Source organism: Mirounga angustirostris, unplaced genomic scaffold (genome assembly GCF_029215605.1).
Source record: "Mirounga angustirostris isolate CCGP_5_RB_7025 unplaced genomic scaffold, mMirAng1.0.hap1 SCAF_9, whole genome shotgun sequence".
Classification (NCBI taxonomy): domain Eukaryota; kingdom Metazoa; phylum Chordata; class Mammalia; order Carnivora; family Phocidae; genus Mirounga; species Mirounga angustirostris.
In genome coordinates, this window is record NW_026991717.1 from 133,174,570 (window position 1) to 133,192,920 (window position 18,351).

General features: G+C 54.6%; 1 protein-coding gene across 7 annotated transcripts in view; it reads right to left on the minus strand.

The window, feature by feature from the left end:
• ITPK1 (inositol-tetrakisphosphate 1-kinase) overlaps positions 1-18,351 on the minus strand; it is a 171,812-nt gene that overhangs the window by 53,871 nt on the left and 99,590 nt on the right. For 4 of the 7 annotated variants that reach the window (XM_064571514.1, XM_064571515.1, XM_045901434.3 and 1 more), the window contains one exon: positions 17,126-17,251. The exons of 2 other annotated variants lie outside the window; for them this stretch is intronic. In XM_064571514.1, the coding sequence (XP_064427584.1) occupies positions 17,126-17,233 (108 nt within the window). In that variant the 5' untranslated portion in view covers positions 17,234-17,251. Of the gene's footprint in view, positions 1-68; positions 224-17,125; positions 17,252-18,351 lie in introns of those variants that run through there. One more of the 7 variants, XM_054513845.2, reaches the window with a different exon arrangement.

Genomic DNA, 18,351 nt, shown 5'->3' on the forward strand with positions numbered 1-18,351 from the left:
CCTACCTCACAGGGTGTTTTAAAAGAAACAGATTTATTGAGATAAATTTCAGATACCATGCAACTTACCCACTTAAAGCTTACAATCCGGGCGCCTGGGTGGCTCAGTTGGTTAAGCGACTGCTTTCGGCTCAGGTCATGATCCTGGAGTCCCTGGATCGAGTCCCGCATCGGGCTCCCTGCTCGGCAGGGAGTCTGCTTCTCCCTCTGACCCTCCCCCCTCTCATGTGCTCTCTCTCTCATTCTCTCTCTCTCAAATAAATAAAAAATCTTTAAAAAAAAAAAAAAAAGCTTACAATCCAAGGATTTAATATGTTGACAGAGTTGTGCAACCATCGGCACAGTTAATTTTAGGACATTTTCATCACCTCAAAAAGAAAAAAAAAAAAAATCTCATACCATTTAGCTATTAGCTTCAATTCACCCATTCCCTCCAGCCCCTGGAAATCACTTTTTGTCTCTACAGACTTGCCTATTCTGGACACTTCATATAAATGGAATCAAATGCGGTCCTTTGGGACTGCCTTCTTTCACTTAGCATAACGTTTTCAAGGATCATCCATGCTGTGACACGTGGCTGAATAATATTCTACTGTGTGGATATACCGGATTTGTTTATCTGCTCATCAGGTGCTGGGCATCTGGTTTGTTTTCAGCTTGGGGTTACTACGAATAACGCTACTATGAACATTTGTATACAGGTTTTTGTGTGGACTAATGTTTTCATTTCTCTTGGATCATACACCAGATATTCTTAGGGTAAGAATGCAAAAGATCACAAAACTTCTCAGCTGCTCAAGCGTGGATGTTTTAGGTAGCAATCACAGCAATCCACCACGGTATACAAAATAAACCATTTTTCTGGTTTTCAAAAGCTACAATCATACAAAATGCTAGATGTGACTCTCAAAGCAATCTCTGTGGTCTATAGAGTAAACAACTATATTTTTATTCCCATTTTATAGATGAAAAAACCGAGTCTCTGAGAGGCAAACTGACCGGCTCAAGGTCATACAACCAGCTGGGGCTTTGCGAGGATTCAAAACCACCCATTGCAACGTCAACCCCAAGGCCTCTGCAGCACACCCTGTCACCTACACCAAGTCACGTGGCTAAAGTGCTTTTTAAGTCCCAGAAAAGTCTAAGGACCCATTTCGAACCCAAGTGCTGGACAACCTGTGCACAACTCAGTTGGGCGGGTCTAGAACAGGAAAGAGAGGACCAAAGCCTGGGGCCAGCAGTGGGGGGTTGAGAGTGAAGAGGCTGGGAGCTGCCCAGACCTCCCGTGGACCAAGCAGTCTCTACCGGGTCTCTGGGAGGCCGGATATCTGAACGAAGGCTTCCTGAGTATTTGCACTTACAGAGAAATCTTAGTGAGCACTGCGGTGAGAATGAGCCCCGCCTATGTTCTGGGACTCTCCATCTCCAGGGAGGTGGGACAGGAAGTGGCATGGTGAAGGCCAAAAGGAGTCACATGCAGGGCTGGGTGAGCTAAGTGCCAGGCTCCCCTGCCAAGCATTCTGCACGTTAACCTGAAGGCTGGAGGGAGAGGCAGAGAAGCTTTCTAGGAGGAGAACCAGAGGACTGAAGTAAGTTCCAGAAAAACCCTGCTGGCCAGGAGTGGTGTGAGAGGACCAGGCTGGAAGCCATTCATGGAACAGGGATTTGAGAGCATTCAACTTGTTGGAGAAAGTTCATCTTCTAGTTTGGTAACCAGCCTCGTTCCTTCCAGAGTCCCTGTTCCCTACCCCCCACCCCCAGGAAGAGGTCATGTGAGAGGATGGCAGGTCCTCACTGGGAGTTGAAAGAGAAAGAAGGGACAGGGCAGGTCGGGCAAAGGCAGGGAAGGAGTGGGGAGCCCATGAGTGGCTCTAGGAAGCAGCTCTGCTCTACTGTCTGATCTGGTTGCAGATACGCGGTGTACCTGGCTTGCAAAATTCATGAAGCCGCTCGCTTATATGTAGTTTTCTGTGTGTGTGTTCTCTTCAACGTATTTAAAAAAAAAAAAAAAAAAAAAAGAGGAAGAAAGAACAAAGGCACTGGACTACACAAACAGTAAGGACCTGCTCCCGTCCCCGCTCTGCAGTGTGGCCTGCCTTGCACTTATCCTCTCTGGGACTCTAGCCTCCTATGTAGATCAAGGATGGAAAAGGGGGTGCCATCCACTACACTTCCCCAGGGCCGCAGCAGCCATCACTTGGGGATCGTGACAAACTTTGGTGCTAACCCCAATGGGATTCAGAATCCTGACCATCACTTGGTTCCAGAAGTTAGATAAGCATGGGCATTCAAGGCGAGCCCCACACACCAGGCACAGAACAAACACACCAGGCTGATTCCTAAGACCCCAGCAGTCAGAGTGTGTGTGTTTCCATTAGTGCTTAGTCACCAAACAAATGCTGGCAAAGACCAGACATTTCTTCCCTGGGGCTGTCAAAAATTACTCACCGGGCTTTTATGGGAAAAGAGGTAACCTTGGGCTTACTCAGCATAATCTCCCTCCTTCTGACTCTTCCTGAGAGCACAACCCAAGCCCAGCCCTTCCAGCTGATGGCCACAAAGGCTGGCCTTTCAACTCCCTCCTTCCACACCAAGTGGTGGGTGAAAGACAGGAAGCTTCCAGTTCCTAAAGTCTTAACACTGTGATGGAGGTCCTGGCAAGATGCCAGAAGGAGTTATTATTAATAATTACAGCAATAATGGTGATGATACCAGCTAACTTTTCCTGAATGCTCACCAAGTACTGGACAGTGTTGTACACACTTTCAGGAACGGACACACTTATTCCTCAAAACAACCCTATGCAGTAGGTCCTATTAGCAGCCCCCTTTGACAGATAGAGAAACTAAAGCTAAGCACCTCAGGACCTGGCCCAGGCTCTCCCAGTGAGGAAGGGGCCAAGATGGCATCTGACCCAAGCCATCTGGTTCCAGAGCCCTGTAGTCAGCAAAACAAGGCATGGGGAGCCCTGGCTAAAGGAAAAGCATCTCAATTTTAGCGACAGCCAGAATTCCTCCTGTGCATTCTCTTAAAATGTATGTGAAAGAAAGAAAACTAGGTCTTTCTCATGGTCAGCCAACCCCAGCCTAGACCATGAAGCACACAGCACTTGGTGCCAGCACAAGGTAAGGCACCCAAGAAAAAATGGCAATGGAGCTTTTGCAAGTTCCTTTCCCAGAAGCAGAGTCACAGACAGTCAGACCTTGCAAGACCTAAGGTCTCTTAGTCCAGCCAGTCTTTTCAGAAAGGAGAAAGAAGTAGAAACTAGCCGGAGGTCACATGGTGAAGGGGCAGAAATGAGACCATGACCTCATCTGCTCCTTCTACCACCCCAGGGTCCGCCCTGGTTCATTCTACTCCCAAAGGTCCCAAGGAGCGACCACGGTGGGCCAGAGTCTCTGCTTCTGTTCCCGACCCTGGATCGAGACAAACTAACAACAACCAGAAGGAGCCACTCTTAGGAGAGTAAAGAAACGACATGACCAGATGCAAGAGCCCACAATGGCCTCTGGGATGAAGATCCACACAGCACCGAGGGAAGGATATGTGCAGGATTTTCAGGGCCGGCACGTGCTCGGCGCACAGGATGCCTGCAACGGACACCTGCTGAGTGAAGGAGTGGGACCAGCGGGAAGAGGACTAGTAGATGAAATGGTGTCACAGGCAATCATACCTTCCACGGTATGCTTCTGCAGAAAGTGAAACCCATTCCTGGGAGATCAGCTCCACATGAGGATGAGGTCATGAGCCATGCTGAGCAAAGCTTTCTGGGGAGGACAACTAATGAATCCTCTGGGCAGATTACTGAAGCCATGAAATCAACCACTGTTCATGGACATGAAATCAACTGAAGCCAGGGCCAAATGTCCCCCAGGCAAAGCCTTCCTGGCACCACCCAAAATACCTGTCTGTTCATTACACCTTACAGAAAACCACAGACCACAGAGAGTCCCGAGGAATTCATGCTAGACCCAGGTGTCTTGGTGCAACAGAATGTGCCAGGCAGCCTACCATGGCCCTAGCTAAACCAAAGCACCCATGGCTACTCAAGAATCACAGGCCAGGCATCTGAAGAGGTAGCCAGGTCTGGCACAGGACTGGGGCTAGAGATTCATGCAGCTAAACCTTGGGCCAAGGGAAGGTTGTAGCAGCATCCAATACATACCAGGGGCAAGACTGCCAAGTCCAGCCACACAGGATGCCATTCACAAAGTCTGCCACTGAGCTGTGCGGTACACAACCTATGTAACAGTCCCCGACCATCAGCCAAGGCCTATGCCTTCCAATCACTGGCTGACCACCTCTTTCCGCCCAGCAGCACCTGGCCGATCGCAATTCCAGCACAAGGACCCTAAGACACTGTGAAAGTTAAGGCAAAGGCAGTCAAGAAATTTGGGTTCAAGTCCTAACACTGCCATTAATTTCATGCATACTTCTGAAAGCCACTTAAATCATTTGTATCTCGGTTTTCTCACCTATAAAACAAGTAGGTTGGAATAACGCATTTTTATAACATCTTTCTGATTTTTTAAGTCCTAGGATTCTTGGATTCTGTGAAGCGATAAATGAATGAAAAAACCTCGTAGGGCCCTGGAGTCCAGGGCCTGCTGCCCTCAAGCATATGCACAGTGCAGTGACTGCAGAATCCAGTCTCGTTAGGATGGCAACATGCATGCCTACAACAGGAGAGGGAAGAGACTGAGCAGGCCAGGCACACGAACGACAGGCGGCCGATGGCTCCATGTCAGGGGCAGACATCAGTTCGCTAGCTCAAGCAAGACCACACATACCCGGACCGCCTCTCGGCGGAGCAGTTGCTACGATGACTCCCCAGTTCTCACTGACTCAGCCCTGGTATGTGGAGGGCACCTCCTCACCTGCCACATCCCTAGCTCTTCTAAAATGGCTCCTTGGGGAGAGCTGGGCTTCCATGTCCTCAGCCACCTTGGTCTTAATCAACCCTCATCTGTATTCTGGAGAGATTGTCAGTGTCTGAGCACTCAGCCTGAGGCCTCCCAGAAAGCATGAGGCCAGGCAGGGAGGGAGCCCCTGAAAGTGTGCGCACAGGCACGTGCATGTGTGTATGTGTGTGTGTGTGCGTATGTGTGCATGTACCAGAGTGGAGGCTCTGCAACTTCAGGCGGCCACAGTCCGCCCATCCCCACGGGGGCTCCTAAATGCAGAGATGTAGGGAGTGATCATGTTGCCGTATGGGAACGCGCAGGGGTGCGGGTTGGGGCACTAATCTAGCCATGGGGGGAGGGGAGCAGAAGGGGAAGAGAGAGGGTTTCCGGAGGCCCGTGTGGCTGAGCCACCAAGGGTCACCGGCATGGGCCACGAGGAGAACAGGCATTCCAGGCAGAGGGGACAGCACAAGCAAAGGCGGGGCGGGGGGGGGGGGGGGGTCGGCATGACCGGGCAGACATAGGTCTCAAAGAGGAGCTGACGTAAGGCAGAAAGCAGGGCAGACAGCTGGAGACACGGCAGCCAGGGAGTCTGGACGTGATCCTAAAGCAACAGGGTCCCGAGCCGAGGAGTGGCGGGGCCGGCTTTGAGTTTTGCAGTGACCCGTCTACTGGCATGCGAGGCCCAGGGGCTGAACTTGGAAGGGACAAGCCTGAGCAGCGTGTCTGACATGGAGCTGGCATTAAGAGACATGGGTGCCAGACTCTGCCATTCGGGACGGACCGAGATACTGCATGACCTCTGGCATGATTTGGCAGAGCCACCGAAAGGAAACTGATGCGCTCTGCCCCTCAGCCTAGTTGCTCTTCAGACCTGTTATTTAAACCCATGAGCTCAGGCTGGGGTAGTCAGGCCCTGACAGCACAGGGACTTCAGAAGAGAAGGGCAAGGTGTGAACACATGAGCACCAGACAGAAGCGAGGTGGCCTGGGGTCAAGGTCCAGACAGGCCGCGTGAGCCTGCCACAGACACTGCCCTCGCCAGGGCCCTGAGTACCAGCAGCAAACACAATGGGATGAGGGGACCGCTAGGGATGCACCCCCCGATATTCTAGAACTCCAGGCCAAATCAAACCGATGAGAAGAAGCATCTCCAAAAGTGATGGAACACGGACCACCTAGGGGTCGGTGAGAGTTTAACTGGTTCAACTTTATGGGAAGACACTGGGCACCAGCCCAAATCAACAATACATAAACTCAGCATTTCTATTTCCAGGTATTTATTCCACAGAATCCCCTCCGTGTGCACACAGACACGTGTATAAGGGCATTTCATCACTAAGGCATGTTCCAGAAACATCAACAGAGAGCTGGTTAAGGAAGGATTTAAGGTCAGTTAATGGAATACCATGTAGCCATTAAACAGAATGGGGTAGCCCGAAGGGCTGATGTGAAATCATTTTCAAGATCTACTGTCGGAACAATGGCTTTGTGTGGGGGGAAGGAAGACCACCTTTGTTCACATACACAGCAGCCTCTGGAAAGGCTCAGGGCCCCGGGGAACCGATGGCTGTGCCCAAGATGGGAAGTGGCTGGCTGGGCAGCAGAGGTCGGGGGAGACTCTGACATTACCAAAACCAGTCAGTCAGGACCACTGAGCACCATGCACAGATGACATGGGGAAAGCCAGGCCTAAGGAATCCACCCGAATCACGGGCCACGAGATGACGGTGATTCGCTGTCCCAGATGGGGCACGAGGTGGGAGAAACACTGGAGCATTCATGAAGGGCACACCAAGCTTCCACGGAGCAGAACACCAGCAATAACCACCCCCACCCCATCCCTGCTGATGAACAGAACAGTCACAGAACAAGGGGTTCGAATGGGACAAGGAGAAGTCGGAGGACCCAGGCTCCAGCCTCCGGAATGAGTTGTACAGACTCATACCACTGATGGGGCACGGGGGACCCCCTTTCCAGATGAGGGGAGGTGCTAAGACAGTGCCTGTGTGGGGTAGGCTGGGCCTGAACTCCCCAAAGACAGCAGGTTCTCCCGGGCGTGCGACTCCACAGGCCCGCCTCAGTGTCCCTGATGGGCACCCCCATCTGGAAGCCAGATGCCCCCCATGACTGTCGGTCCACCTGGGTCACCTTCCCAGATGGTCTCATGTCATGTGCCTTGCTCAGCCACCCAGCGAGCAGCCTGAGTACGACAGTGTGGTCCTGTGGGTGAGAAACTGTTGTTCACAGAGCAGACAGAAAAGTCCACGAAGAAATGGGCTCCCGCCAAAACATAACCCCAAATGCTGAGGAAGAAAGGGCTGGAAGTAAACAGAATGCTCTGTTATTTAAGATGGCAAATGCCTCCTCCCCGCCTTTCCCAGGCCCCCCGTGGAAAACAATCCCTCCCTGTCCCCAGCCTGCAGCACCAAACTTGTAAGCACTCTCCATCTCCCGTCAGCAGGAGGCTGGCACGGTGCCCGGCCAGACTGTTCACCTGACGAATGTCACATGCCCTATCACAGAGCCACGGCCCTACTCAGGTCCTCTGGAGCCGGTAAAAGGCCCTGTGGGGCTGGGTGCTGGTCAGAATGCATCCCCTCGCCGGCCGACGCTAAACCAGGACAGACTAGCATCTCCGTTCAGGGATCCCTGTGGGGGCCGGAGGGGGTCCCAGCAGTCACCTGGCCCAGCCGTCAGAGCTGGGCAGCTGAGCAATATGAGGACCAGACAGTGGCTGCCTGGTCCCCGGTCACACAGCAGTCAGGCCCCGCACTCCTTAAGCACCTGTCTTAACACCCCTGTGCGCCCCTGCCACACGCGGGCCCCCACGGGCACTCCCCCTTCATGCAAGCACCCCCATACATGCACAGGATGCTCGAGTGAGCTGTGGAGCTGAGCTGCCCCTGCCCTCGGGCCACTTCCCAGGATCAGGCCAGAGGCCTGCTCGGCCTGCCTCACCCGCCCACCCTCACCCAGCCCTCCAGCCAGAGTTGAACTCTCAGTTCCCAGAACAAGCCGAGGCCTCCCCAGAGCCCGCAGGCTCCCCGGGGCTTTGCTGGGTGTGCAAGTGTTACTCACAGAATTCAGGGTGCCCACACTGCTCTCAGTGGGCGGGGGCGGGGGGGGGGGTTGGGGGTGGAAGAGGAGTCATCGGGAACCAGGGCAGGGTTTGCGGTACCAAGGGCCGCTCTAGCCAGAGATGCCTGGGCCCCTCACCTCTGCACGCAGCGCCCCAGCCGCAACCCCCGGCCTTCCTAGCTTCTAGCACAGGATCCAGCTGCCATACCACACACGCACCACACATGCACTACACGCCCTGGCAGTGACCCCTGGTGCTGAAGACGATGGACTTCCCAGGGCACTCTTCAACCCTGCTCTAACCCGCAGCCATCAGGCATGCTCAGTTCCTACAATCCACCCAGCCCCACCCCCACTGCCTTATTCAGGATCCTCGGACCTCTGTGCCTGTCCTGCTAAAGGACGCTGCCCCCTGGCCCACTGCACGATCTCCCCTCCATCAACAGGCCTTTTAGGCCTCAGCTCAAATGTCAACTCCTCAGAGAGGCTCAGGATGAGGTGATAAGAACTTCCCTGTTAATCAAAAGCCTTGATATTTCTTCTTTCTAGAATTTACCGTAACTAGAGACTGTGTTACTTTCTCCTCTACTTGCTTGTGTTTTGTGTGCATTCCCTCCCTCCCTCCCCCCACAGCTCCCCACACACAAATACAATTGTGCAGGGGCAGGGGCTGAGTCCACCTGATCTGGCTTATTGATTATTGTATCCAGCGTGTTTGAAGATTCCTGGCACACAGTAAGTGCTCAATTAAGACTTGCTGAATGAATGACATAATAATAGATCCTGGATGACTGATCTTCGAGATCAATGAACAGACTAAGGGACACGGGCCAGGTCAGGGGCTGGAAGCCAGTGGGTGTGGGAAGTGAGAGGTCTGAGACAGTGGACGCAGACCCGAGCAGCATGGGCTGTGCAAGGAGGGGCTCAGGGAAGTCCTCGTGCCTCAGAGGACCGAGGTCATCAGAGGCCAGCTTGGCTGGTCAGTGGCTTTGTGACTGACCACACGAAGGCGAAGGAAACCACAATGGCTTTATCGTGAGCATGCAGCCCACGTAGCAAGTCAGGAAGTCATGGCCCCAAAACAGGCCAGGGGGAGAACAGACAAAGGTGGCTTTTCTGTTGCAGGTGTTATTGAAATAAGAGCCCATGAGACTTCAGACCTCCTGGTCTGAGATCCCAATGACCAAAACCCAGCTACTGTACCCCATGAGGCCTCCGTATCCACGCTTTTAAAACAGGAGGGGCTTCACTTACCAATGGAAGCCGTCAGAGCCACTGTGCCCAGAGAAAGACAGGGGTCTCAACCAGGGCAAATTTGTCCCCCCACCCCCAGGAGCCATTCAGCAATGTCTGGAGGCGTTTTTGGTTGTCACGATTGGGGGTGGCGTCACCGGCATTAGCAGGTGGAAGCCAGGGATGTTGCTGAACATTGTACAATGCACAGGACAGCCCCACGATACAGAATCATCCGGCCCAGCACGTCAACAGTGCAGGAAGCTAAGGAATCCTGAAATCGTGTGCATGAAAGTTCTTTCTTCAATCTTGGAAAACTGGATTATTAATAATGTTAGTATTTCTAAAACCCAACCCCTGTGCCATAAAACCCTGACTGTCCACACACAGCAGTGTGCTGGGTCAGAGCTCAGGCTTCCAGGGCAGCCGGCTCCTCCCCCCACACCACCCAGGGCTGTGCGAAGTTCAGCTCTGCGGGGGGCTGGAAACAGGGTCATAAAGTCGTGGGCCTGCCTGGGGGACCCGTCTTCCTCTTGCCGCAGGAAAGGCCCTGCAGACGGCCGATGGCACTCAATGGCACCAACCTCCCCTCGGGAGAAAGAATGATTCACCACCACCGCCTGATCTGGGCACACAATGGGCAGATTGTGCAGCCATCTCCACCACCGGGGGAGTGGCCTTATCAGCCGGGACAGGAGTCATGAAGAGGCTGACCTCATGGCCTCCCCAGGACAGGACCTGTCCTCTGAGGCCAGGGTCACCAGCAAGGCCCAGTTCTGCCTCCCCTGGCATCTGCTGGCTGCTGTGCGGCCCCAGCTGCGTCAGAGGCAATCCCAGATGGTGACCTCTTCCCTCAGGCGGCCCTGAACCGCTGCCCGCCCCCCAAGGGTCCGTCAGCTGCCAGCCAAAGCCGCTCTGAAGCATACTTGCAAGAGCGTGAGCTACAGTCCTGCCTCCATCGTGTTCTAACTGAGCAACCCCAGGCGAGTGCCTTAACTTCCTTGGGCCTGTTTCCTTACCTGAAAAATGGGGAAGTAATTCCATTTTCCCAGGGACTGACATCAGCACAAACTGAGATAAGAGATGTGGAGTGCCCAAAGCACAGGAGGCCGGCTCGGACTTGCTCGGGAAAGCGGTGGCCTCGTGCAGGGCTCCATGGAGACCACCCAAATCCCTCGCTGGCACCACCAGCCAGGAAGGCCACATGCCACTGAGCTCTGCTCCCACACAGAAACTCACTGGATTTTTGTTAGGTTTAGATGTTATCTCCCAAATCAGGTTAGAAGGCCCAGAACAACAAAATCCATGTTTCTTCTGCTTCCACTCCATCCCTCCAGCGTGTGGCACAGAGCCCCTGGCTGGCGGCCGCCCAGTAAACATCTGAGATGGACAGGGGTTGAGCCAACGCAGCTATGAAATCATTTCTGAGCCCCAGGGCTTGGGGGCAGAGCGGAGCCGTGGTCCCAGGGGTGATCACTGCTGCTCACGGCAACCGCCTTTTGGGCTGGGACGCCTCAGCTCTCAATGCCCCCATCCCACCCTGCCATCTGGCACATTCCCGGGGTGGCAGGCGGGGCCCCTGAGGCCCCGGCGGGGTGGCCAGTGAGAGGCGGAGCCAGGCACAGTCCCTAAGTCCCCTGACCTCCACCCAGCCCTGCCTCCAAAGTCAGTGCGCATTTCCGCTCCTGGCACAGAGGACACCTGAAATTTGGGGACATTTCCAGAATCACCACCTCGCTGACTACAATCATGACCGAGAACTCTTAGGTCAGCCGTGACGAGTAGTGCTAATCACAGAAAATAAGAGCCAGGGTGGCTTCATGGGGTTCTCTTCCTTCTGCCACGATGACATGTCTGCAGCCACCCTGTCACCCCAGCTCCCAGACGTTCAGTGGGGCCCAGCCAAGCCTCCAATGATGGGGGCCGCAGGGTAGAAATAAGCCTGTGCAGGGCTGGAGGAGCCGCTTGTTACTGGAGCGAGGCCGAGCCCGACCTGACAGACTGGAACAGGAGGGGCATGGAAAGCTGTCCCCTCCGATGTCAGAGGAAACCGGAGTCCGCTGCTAGACTGGGAGGCAGGGGCAGGTCACACACGGGCCAGGGCCAGCAGAGGCCCCGCCTCGGCTCCAGGATCGACAAGCCCACGTGCCCAGTGCTCTGAGCGCCAGGCACAGTTAGCACACTCGGTCCTCCCGCAGCCCTGGGAGGCAGGGACGCCGACTACTCCTATTTTATAGATAAGGGAACTGAAGCACAGCAGAAATGAAAAGACATTCCCCAAGGCCAGCCAGAGAGAAGTGGTGGGGAGAGTTCTGGACCTGGGCAACAGGATCTGACGTCAGTGTCCCTAACCACTGTGCTCTGGGAGACGAGACCAAAGGAGAAAGAAGGCAAATCCGCGGGCTCCAGACCTTTACACGTGAGGTATAAGGACGGCTGCGGGGAAGATACACAAATGACCAATATGCACACAAAGAGCTGCCTGACATCATCGGCCATCAGGGAAATCTAAATCTAAACCCCAACGTGCCACTTCACACCCACTAGGATAGCTAAAATCAAAGTCAGCTTAAGTGCTGGCGAGGATGTCGAGACACTGAAACCTTTATGCACTGCTGGTGGGGATGCAAAACAGGGCCACACGAGGAAAACCAGGCTGGTAGTTCCGCAACCACGGAAACAGTACCACGTGACCCAGCAGTGGCCCCGCTCCTGTGTGTATTCCCACAAGAAATGAAAATGTGTACATAAAAGCTTATAGCCGTGTTCTTTTTTCTTTTTTTTTAAGGGGGGGGCGCCTGGGGTGGCTTAGTCGGCTAAGCGTCTGCCTTTGGCTCAGGTCACGGGATCGAGCCCTAGGTCGGGCTCCCCACTCAGTGAGGAGTCTGCTTCTCCCTCTCCCTCTGCCCCTCCCCCTGCTCATGCTCTCCATCTCTCTCTGAAATAAATAAAATCTTAAAAAAAAAAGGGGGGGAGAGAGAGAGAGGCAGAGGGAGAGACAGAATCTTAAGTGGACTCCATGCCTAGCATGGAGCCCGACACAGGGCTCAATCTCACAACCGTGAGATCATGACCTGAGTGGAAATCAAGTCAGACACTTCACCGACTGAGCCACCCAGGCGCCCCAGCAGTGTTATTCTTGATAGTCAGAACATGGAAACAACCCATCACCTGATGACCGGACACACAATGTGGTGTATCTAAATGGAACTTGATTCAGCCATCGAAAGGAAGGAAACGCCAAATCACACTACGACACGGATGAGCCTTGAAAACCTTATGCTAAGTGAAAGAGAGAAGTCACAGCAGTCAAGTATTATATGATTCCATTCATATGAAAGTCTAGAATAGGGAAAGCTATAGAGACAGAAAGTGGTAGTTGCTAGGGCCAGCAAGGGAGAGGATAGTTAAAGATTCGGGTTTTTTGGGGGCAATGACAAAAATGTCCTAAAATGGACTGCATGGATCTATGAATACACTAAAACACATCAGACTGTATACTTTAAATCAGTGAATGGTATGGTCTGTGAATTAGATCTCAGTAAGCCTGTTTTTCAAGCTTAAGGGGTGGAGGATGAGGAGCCAGAGTACCGAAGGTTGATTCACAAAGCTGTTTCCTTTCAGGTAAAACCAATGTGCAAAGTGTGCATTCTCTGCCTGCATCCACGAGGTGAGGAAGGAGCTCCCTTCCTAGATGCATTTCATACAATCAGATGGCTGGCCGGGACCCAACACGTGAGCATGGGCCTATGGGTGCCTGTCACAGCTGAAGGATCCCAGGGGCACTGGGATGAGGACGGGGGAACTGCTGAGCCCCCAGGGGCAGGAGCTCTCTCTTCACTGCAGAAATTGCCAGGCTCCGATGACTATGGTGTCCTCACTACTCAGAGTTCATCTTGCCTTGGCACCGGCCCCCTCCTAAGCAGGGCTTCTCTCATGCCAGTGAAATCTGATCTTATCGTCCTCACCTCTGGCCTGCAGGATAAAGTCCAAGCTCCACAGCCTGGCAAGAAAAAGCCCTCTTTCTCCAACCTGTTCATCCAGCAGTTCCCCAGCCCTCGGAGGCATCCCTACACACAGCACCATCTGCCTCATGAACCCTCCTCCCTGTGTCCTGCTTCGAAATGCCGCCCCCCCCCCCTGCCCGGAGCCATTTGCTCCCTCCTCTGACCCACCAGGGCATCCTGCACCGAGCCAGCACCGACAATGCTCCTTCCCTTCACAAACACATGGGCACAATTCCTACGTAGCAGGAATCATGTGCGGCAATGGGGAGCCCCAGTGAGCTTGATGAGGATGTGACCCCCGCCCCCGTGCGGCTAACCCCCAGATGGACAGACAGACAGAAGGAACCGCTAGAGCATCATGCACTTCCCAACAGAGGAAAGGAAAAGCAGGATGGTGGGTGTATCCTTAGAGAGATCACCAGGGAGGCCTCCCTGAGAGAGGGGCACCTGAGCTGAGATCTGGGGGTGAAGATCTCCCCAAGCACGAGGACAGCTGGGGCAAAGGCACTGAGGTGGGCAAGAAGGCAGAGCTTGAGGGACAGGTGGGCCAAGGTGAGGATGTGGGGGGAGAGGCCACGGCCAGATCACACAGGTCTCAAAGGTCTGGTTCAAGACTGAATGAAGTCTTTGTTATCGCTACAAAGAGAAGGCACAGAATGGTCTGATGCCAGGACATGTAGTGATCAGGTCTGCGTTTGCCCTAACTCATCACTCGGGGCTGTGGGGGCAGTTCCTGGTTTCCTCATCGGCCTCCCCTCCAGACTAGGCCTCCCTCCAGACCTAGTGTTTGTGGAACATTTAACAATCTTCCAGCTAATCAAGATAGGGGAAGAGGGGTCAGTTTAGACTCAAACCCCCTTCTTCCAAGCTCCTTCAGGGAAAGGCCCAGGAAGATCCTCTTAGACGGCTCCGCATGCCCCATAGAACACAATCACTGTAGCCCTTCTGGGCGATTCTGAGGCTGGAAGGGGCCGCAGGAGGAGGACTGCCCCTGGCCACTCCACACAGGTTACCCTGGGTGCCACAGTGAGAAGGGTCTCCTTGCTCCCCTGGGGAAACAGGTCGAGAGGCCAGAGCACCCCTGCACATGGGGACAGGGACCCTCCCAACACCCCAGGCCCACTCGCCCCCAGGGACAGGGCCCCCCAGGTCTGTTCAGTGATAGACGACTCTCGGACAGAGCCACGGCGGCACCAGGCTGCTGGCTCTACATGAACCCTGGTGCAGAAAAACAACTGAATCATCCTGATGATTCTCCAAGCAAAGCTCTCTTGGGGCCAATATTTAAAAAAAAGGAAAAAAAAAAAGGCTTGGGGGGGGTGGTTTCTATGGCACCAGCTTTAGTGATCTGCTATGAACCCCAGGCCTACACCCTCCAACCTGTCCTCAAAGGCAGCCAGGAAAAAAGCATAACCTCTCAGCTCAGAGAATTCCTTTCCATCCCAGGCTAGAGCTTCATGGAAGCATCCCAGGGACAGAATGCTTTAGGGCTGTCAGGAAGATCTCAGAGACACCTCTTCCTCAGCTCACTTCTCCTGGGACCTGAGTACAGCATCCGGAGAAGGCCCTTCAAGATGAGCCCCTTCTGGGCCAAACCATCTTACTCTGTTTGCTTATTCACAACAAATGGCAGAAAAGCCAGCTTTGCAAACCCAAGCCCCAGGCTCAGATTCCCTGCTACTGACCCTGTGCTCCCTACCCACCCAAGCCAATGTCTCCTTGTGAAAGTCTTGCATGAATATTAAAACAAGAAACTGAAAATAAGTGGCATGACCAAGGTCAAGTGCCAGTGTATCTGGTCCGGCTCTGAACCCTACAGCAGAGCGGGTGACCAGGTCAGCGCTGAGAGTGGAAGAGGATGGCCCGAGTGTAGCCAAGTGGGCCTCTCCCCTGGCCCTCACCCGGTGTCCCTCGGTCCTTCTCTTCGCCAGCCCCCGCCTGTCTCCTCTCTTCCTGGGGCCTCTGGAAAGCTCAGCCTGTCACCCTTTTCCCCAAAGGATTGTTCCCTTCCAAAGGAGGAAACGTCCCGGCCTTATCAGATATCCGGCTTCATGCTTGAGCACAGAGTGCAGGGAAAATTTATCCCAAAAATACCAAGGCTGGAAGGTTACACTGAGGTCACCTCAGTCATCTGAGGGCCGGCCAAATGTGCATGTCCTGGCAGGGACAGACTCCAGGGACCCAGTCAAGACTTCCCTGGGAAATGCCCGTGGTGGCTGAAACCCTGAAGCCACACGTCCCCATAGCCCCCCTGCCATGTTCTCTCACCGTAACCTTGTCTTCTACCAAGACTGGAACACGGGGACCCAGTTCTCCTTCCCTGTTCAGCCACCACCTGCCCTGGGCTGTGGGCGCTGTGTGTGTTTACGGGAGGTGAGGGATGGGAGCCCCCCCAGGGCACTGGGGCTGCCTGGGGGTTACTGCCCTTGATGCAGGAGAACAGCAGAAACACGGTAATGCAGCGGCGCTGAAGTCCTAGCAGCAGGAGCCGAGTGTCTGCACACTCAGCAAACATTAGGGACCTCTACATACACGGACATTTACTTCTCTCAGCAACCTGACCGTCCTAAGGACTACAGGGACTATCAACATCCCCATTTTACAGAAGAGAAAACTAAGGCTCACGGAGGTCACACGATCGAAGCGGCTTTGACCTTCTACTGAGCACTGCAAGAAGCACTTCATAGGCATGGCGTCGTGTGTGCTGACCAACGTTGTACAGGGTTTCCTGGTCCTGATACCATTTTACAAATAAGAAAACGGAGTCTCAGCGAGGTCACAGAGGAGCCTGAACGCGCCTTTCCCATGGCCTCCAGGCCTACGAAAGCGCGAAGGACTTCGGGCCACGGGCAAGGCAAAGGCCCTGGAGGACACGACATGGGGAGAGCACCTACCCCCCGCCCCAGGCACGGGGGCCACCAGAAGGGCCACGAGCAGGCCAAAACTGCTTCTGGACTGCATTGCACACAGTAAGTGGGACTCCATGGCAGAGCTAGCCAAGGAGGGGGAAAGAGCTGTGGGCAAGCAAGCAAGGGAGGCTGAGGTCACGACCCCGGACACATGGGGGAAAGAAAATGCTGTCAGCGGGAGGGCTACTGTGTGGCCAAGGAGGCTAAGGAGAGTCCCCTTTGTGCAGATACAGAAGGACAGGACATCAAATCTCCAATTATCACACGCTGAAAAGCGCACTCAAGCATCCCCTCCCACCAGGGAGGCCCTCCGTGTTGGCTACATTTTCACTGATAATATGACTTTGTTTTTCATGGGGATGAATCATGTTCTTGTCTACAACAGAGAAAACACAGGGCAAGTCAGTAGGGGCAAAGGCAGCACCTCCCAAAGTGGTGGGTGGGTCACTGAGGGGTCAAGACCGTGGGGTGGGGGCGGTGGGGGATGGGGCAGGGATGAGGGAACAGCCAAGCCAACTCAGTCCGTGCTCAGAGACAAGCACACAGGGGTCCAAGCAATGAGCACAGAGAGGGGGTTCTCCACCAAGGCAGGACTCGGGGAGCTGGTAAGGCCGTTCTACTCCAACAGCCCCGAGGGGTCCCTCTCTCAACACAAGACAGGAGGGTCCCAGCCCTGGTGCCAACTCGGAACCAGTGACCGTGAGTGTGTGTGTTGCAGGCGTGGAGGCCGAATCTGGACACGACAGCACTCTGATCAGCAGAGCACGTCTACACAGGCAGGGAGCAGCGGGCCTGCCCACCACGCCCTGGCTGGATCCCATTTGACACCCGAGGAGACCGAGGCCCTGGCGGGGAAGTGCCGACCCACAAACAAGCCCAGGTCTTGGGAGTAGCACAGCCACGACACCAGACTACACGGCAAGACAGCTGCTACAGCTCTTGAAACATGCAGGGCCGTTCTCGGGCCCTCCCTCCTCACCGTCCTCGCTCACCTGGAACCTGTGCACCAGCTCCAGGGACCGGCTGTCGTTCTGGTCGGCTTCGAGGATGACATCGGTCAGCTTGTGGATGATGACGTCCAGCGGGCCCTGTTCCTCCATCGGCCGGCTAAGGTTCAGCTGGCGGGGCGGGGGGAGACACGGAGAGAAAGAACAACTTCAGCACCGGAGCCCGCTCCTTCGCTGTCTCCCCCGCCCCACCCCTGCACATCCCTGCAACACTGGGACAGGGGGCAGAAGGAAGGTTGGCGCTCATGGGAAATAGAAATGGGAAGAAGGGCACAAACCCACTAAGATTCCAGAACGCCTCCAGGGCAGGCCCTGAGTCTGCATTTCTGTCCCTGAGCCCCATGCCACCCCCGTATACAGAAGACGCACACGTGGAACCAAGGCATCTACCGGTTAGGCGAGCGTCACCATGAAATCACCGTACGGAGAAAACATTAACTGGACATGCGCCATCTGCTCAATGACCTCGGTTTTTCAGGTCGGGAAACCAGGGCTCTGCACGTTGAAGCCAAATGACTGAAGTCACACGGCCAGGTCTAAACTGAGACCTAGGCAGCTACTCTTCCCACAAAACGACACAGTCTCAGCAGAGCTGTGATCTTCACGCACCTGAGAGGCATGGCTCTGAGTGACGGGCAGTTCGCACTTCACACTGAAATCAGGGCTGATCACAGCCACCAGGAGGGAGTGCAGGGCAGCCTGGGCCCCGCCAGGCCTTGCTGGCCCTACTCCGCGGGTGGCTCTGTTTATTTTTTCAAGAACACGGGGGTTAAGAAGATTGCGTCCCAAGAGAGCCAGGGCTGCCCAGCTGACAGACCGTCGGCATCATCTGACCCCAAGACAGGAGCACCTGCAACAGCCGGGCAGCCTGACACCATGCTTCCTGACCCGCCAGATGTCTGCCGCCCGGCACACGGCCACCACCACCTGCAAGGCCAGTCCCCCGGAGGCAGCGGCGCCAGCCCGGCACCTGGCTGACCCCCCGGATGGCCTCAGCAAAGGCCCGAGAGAGCCACCAGCCCCACCCCCACGCGCATCCCTGCGTAAGTGTGGCTCCCTCCAGGATTCCAGGCTGACTGTTTCCAAGTTGCTAGTAAAGAAATCACAAAGACAGCTACGAATGTCCACTCTGGTTAGGCATCACGCTAGAAGCTAAGCTTTTATTTTCCAACCACATGATGAGAAGTGATTTTACAAATGAGGAGGGTGGG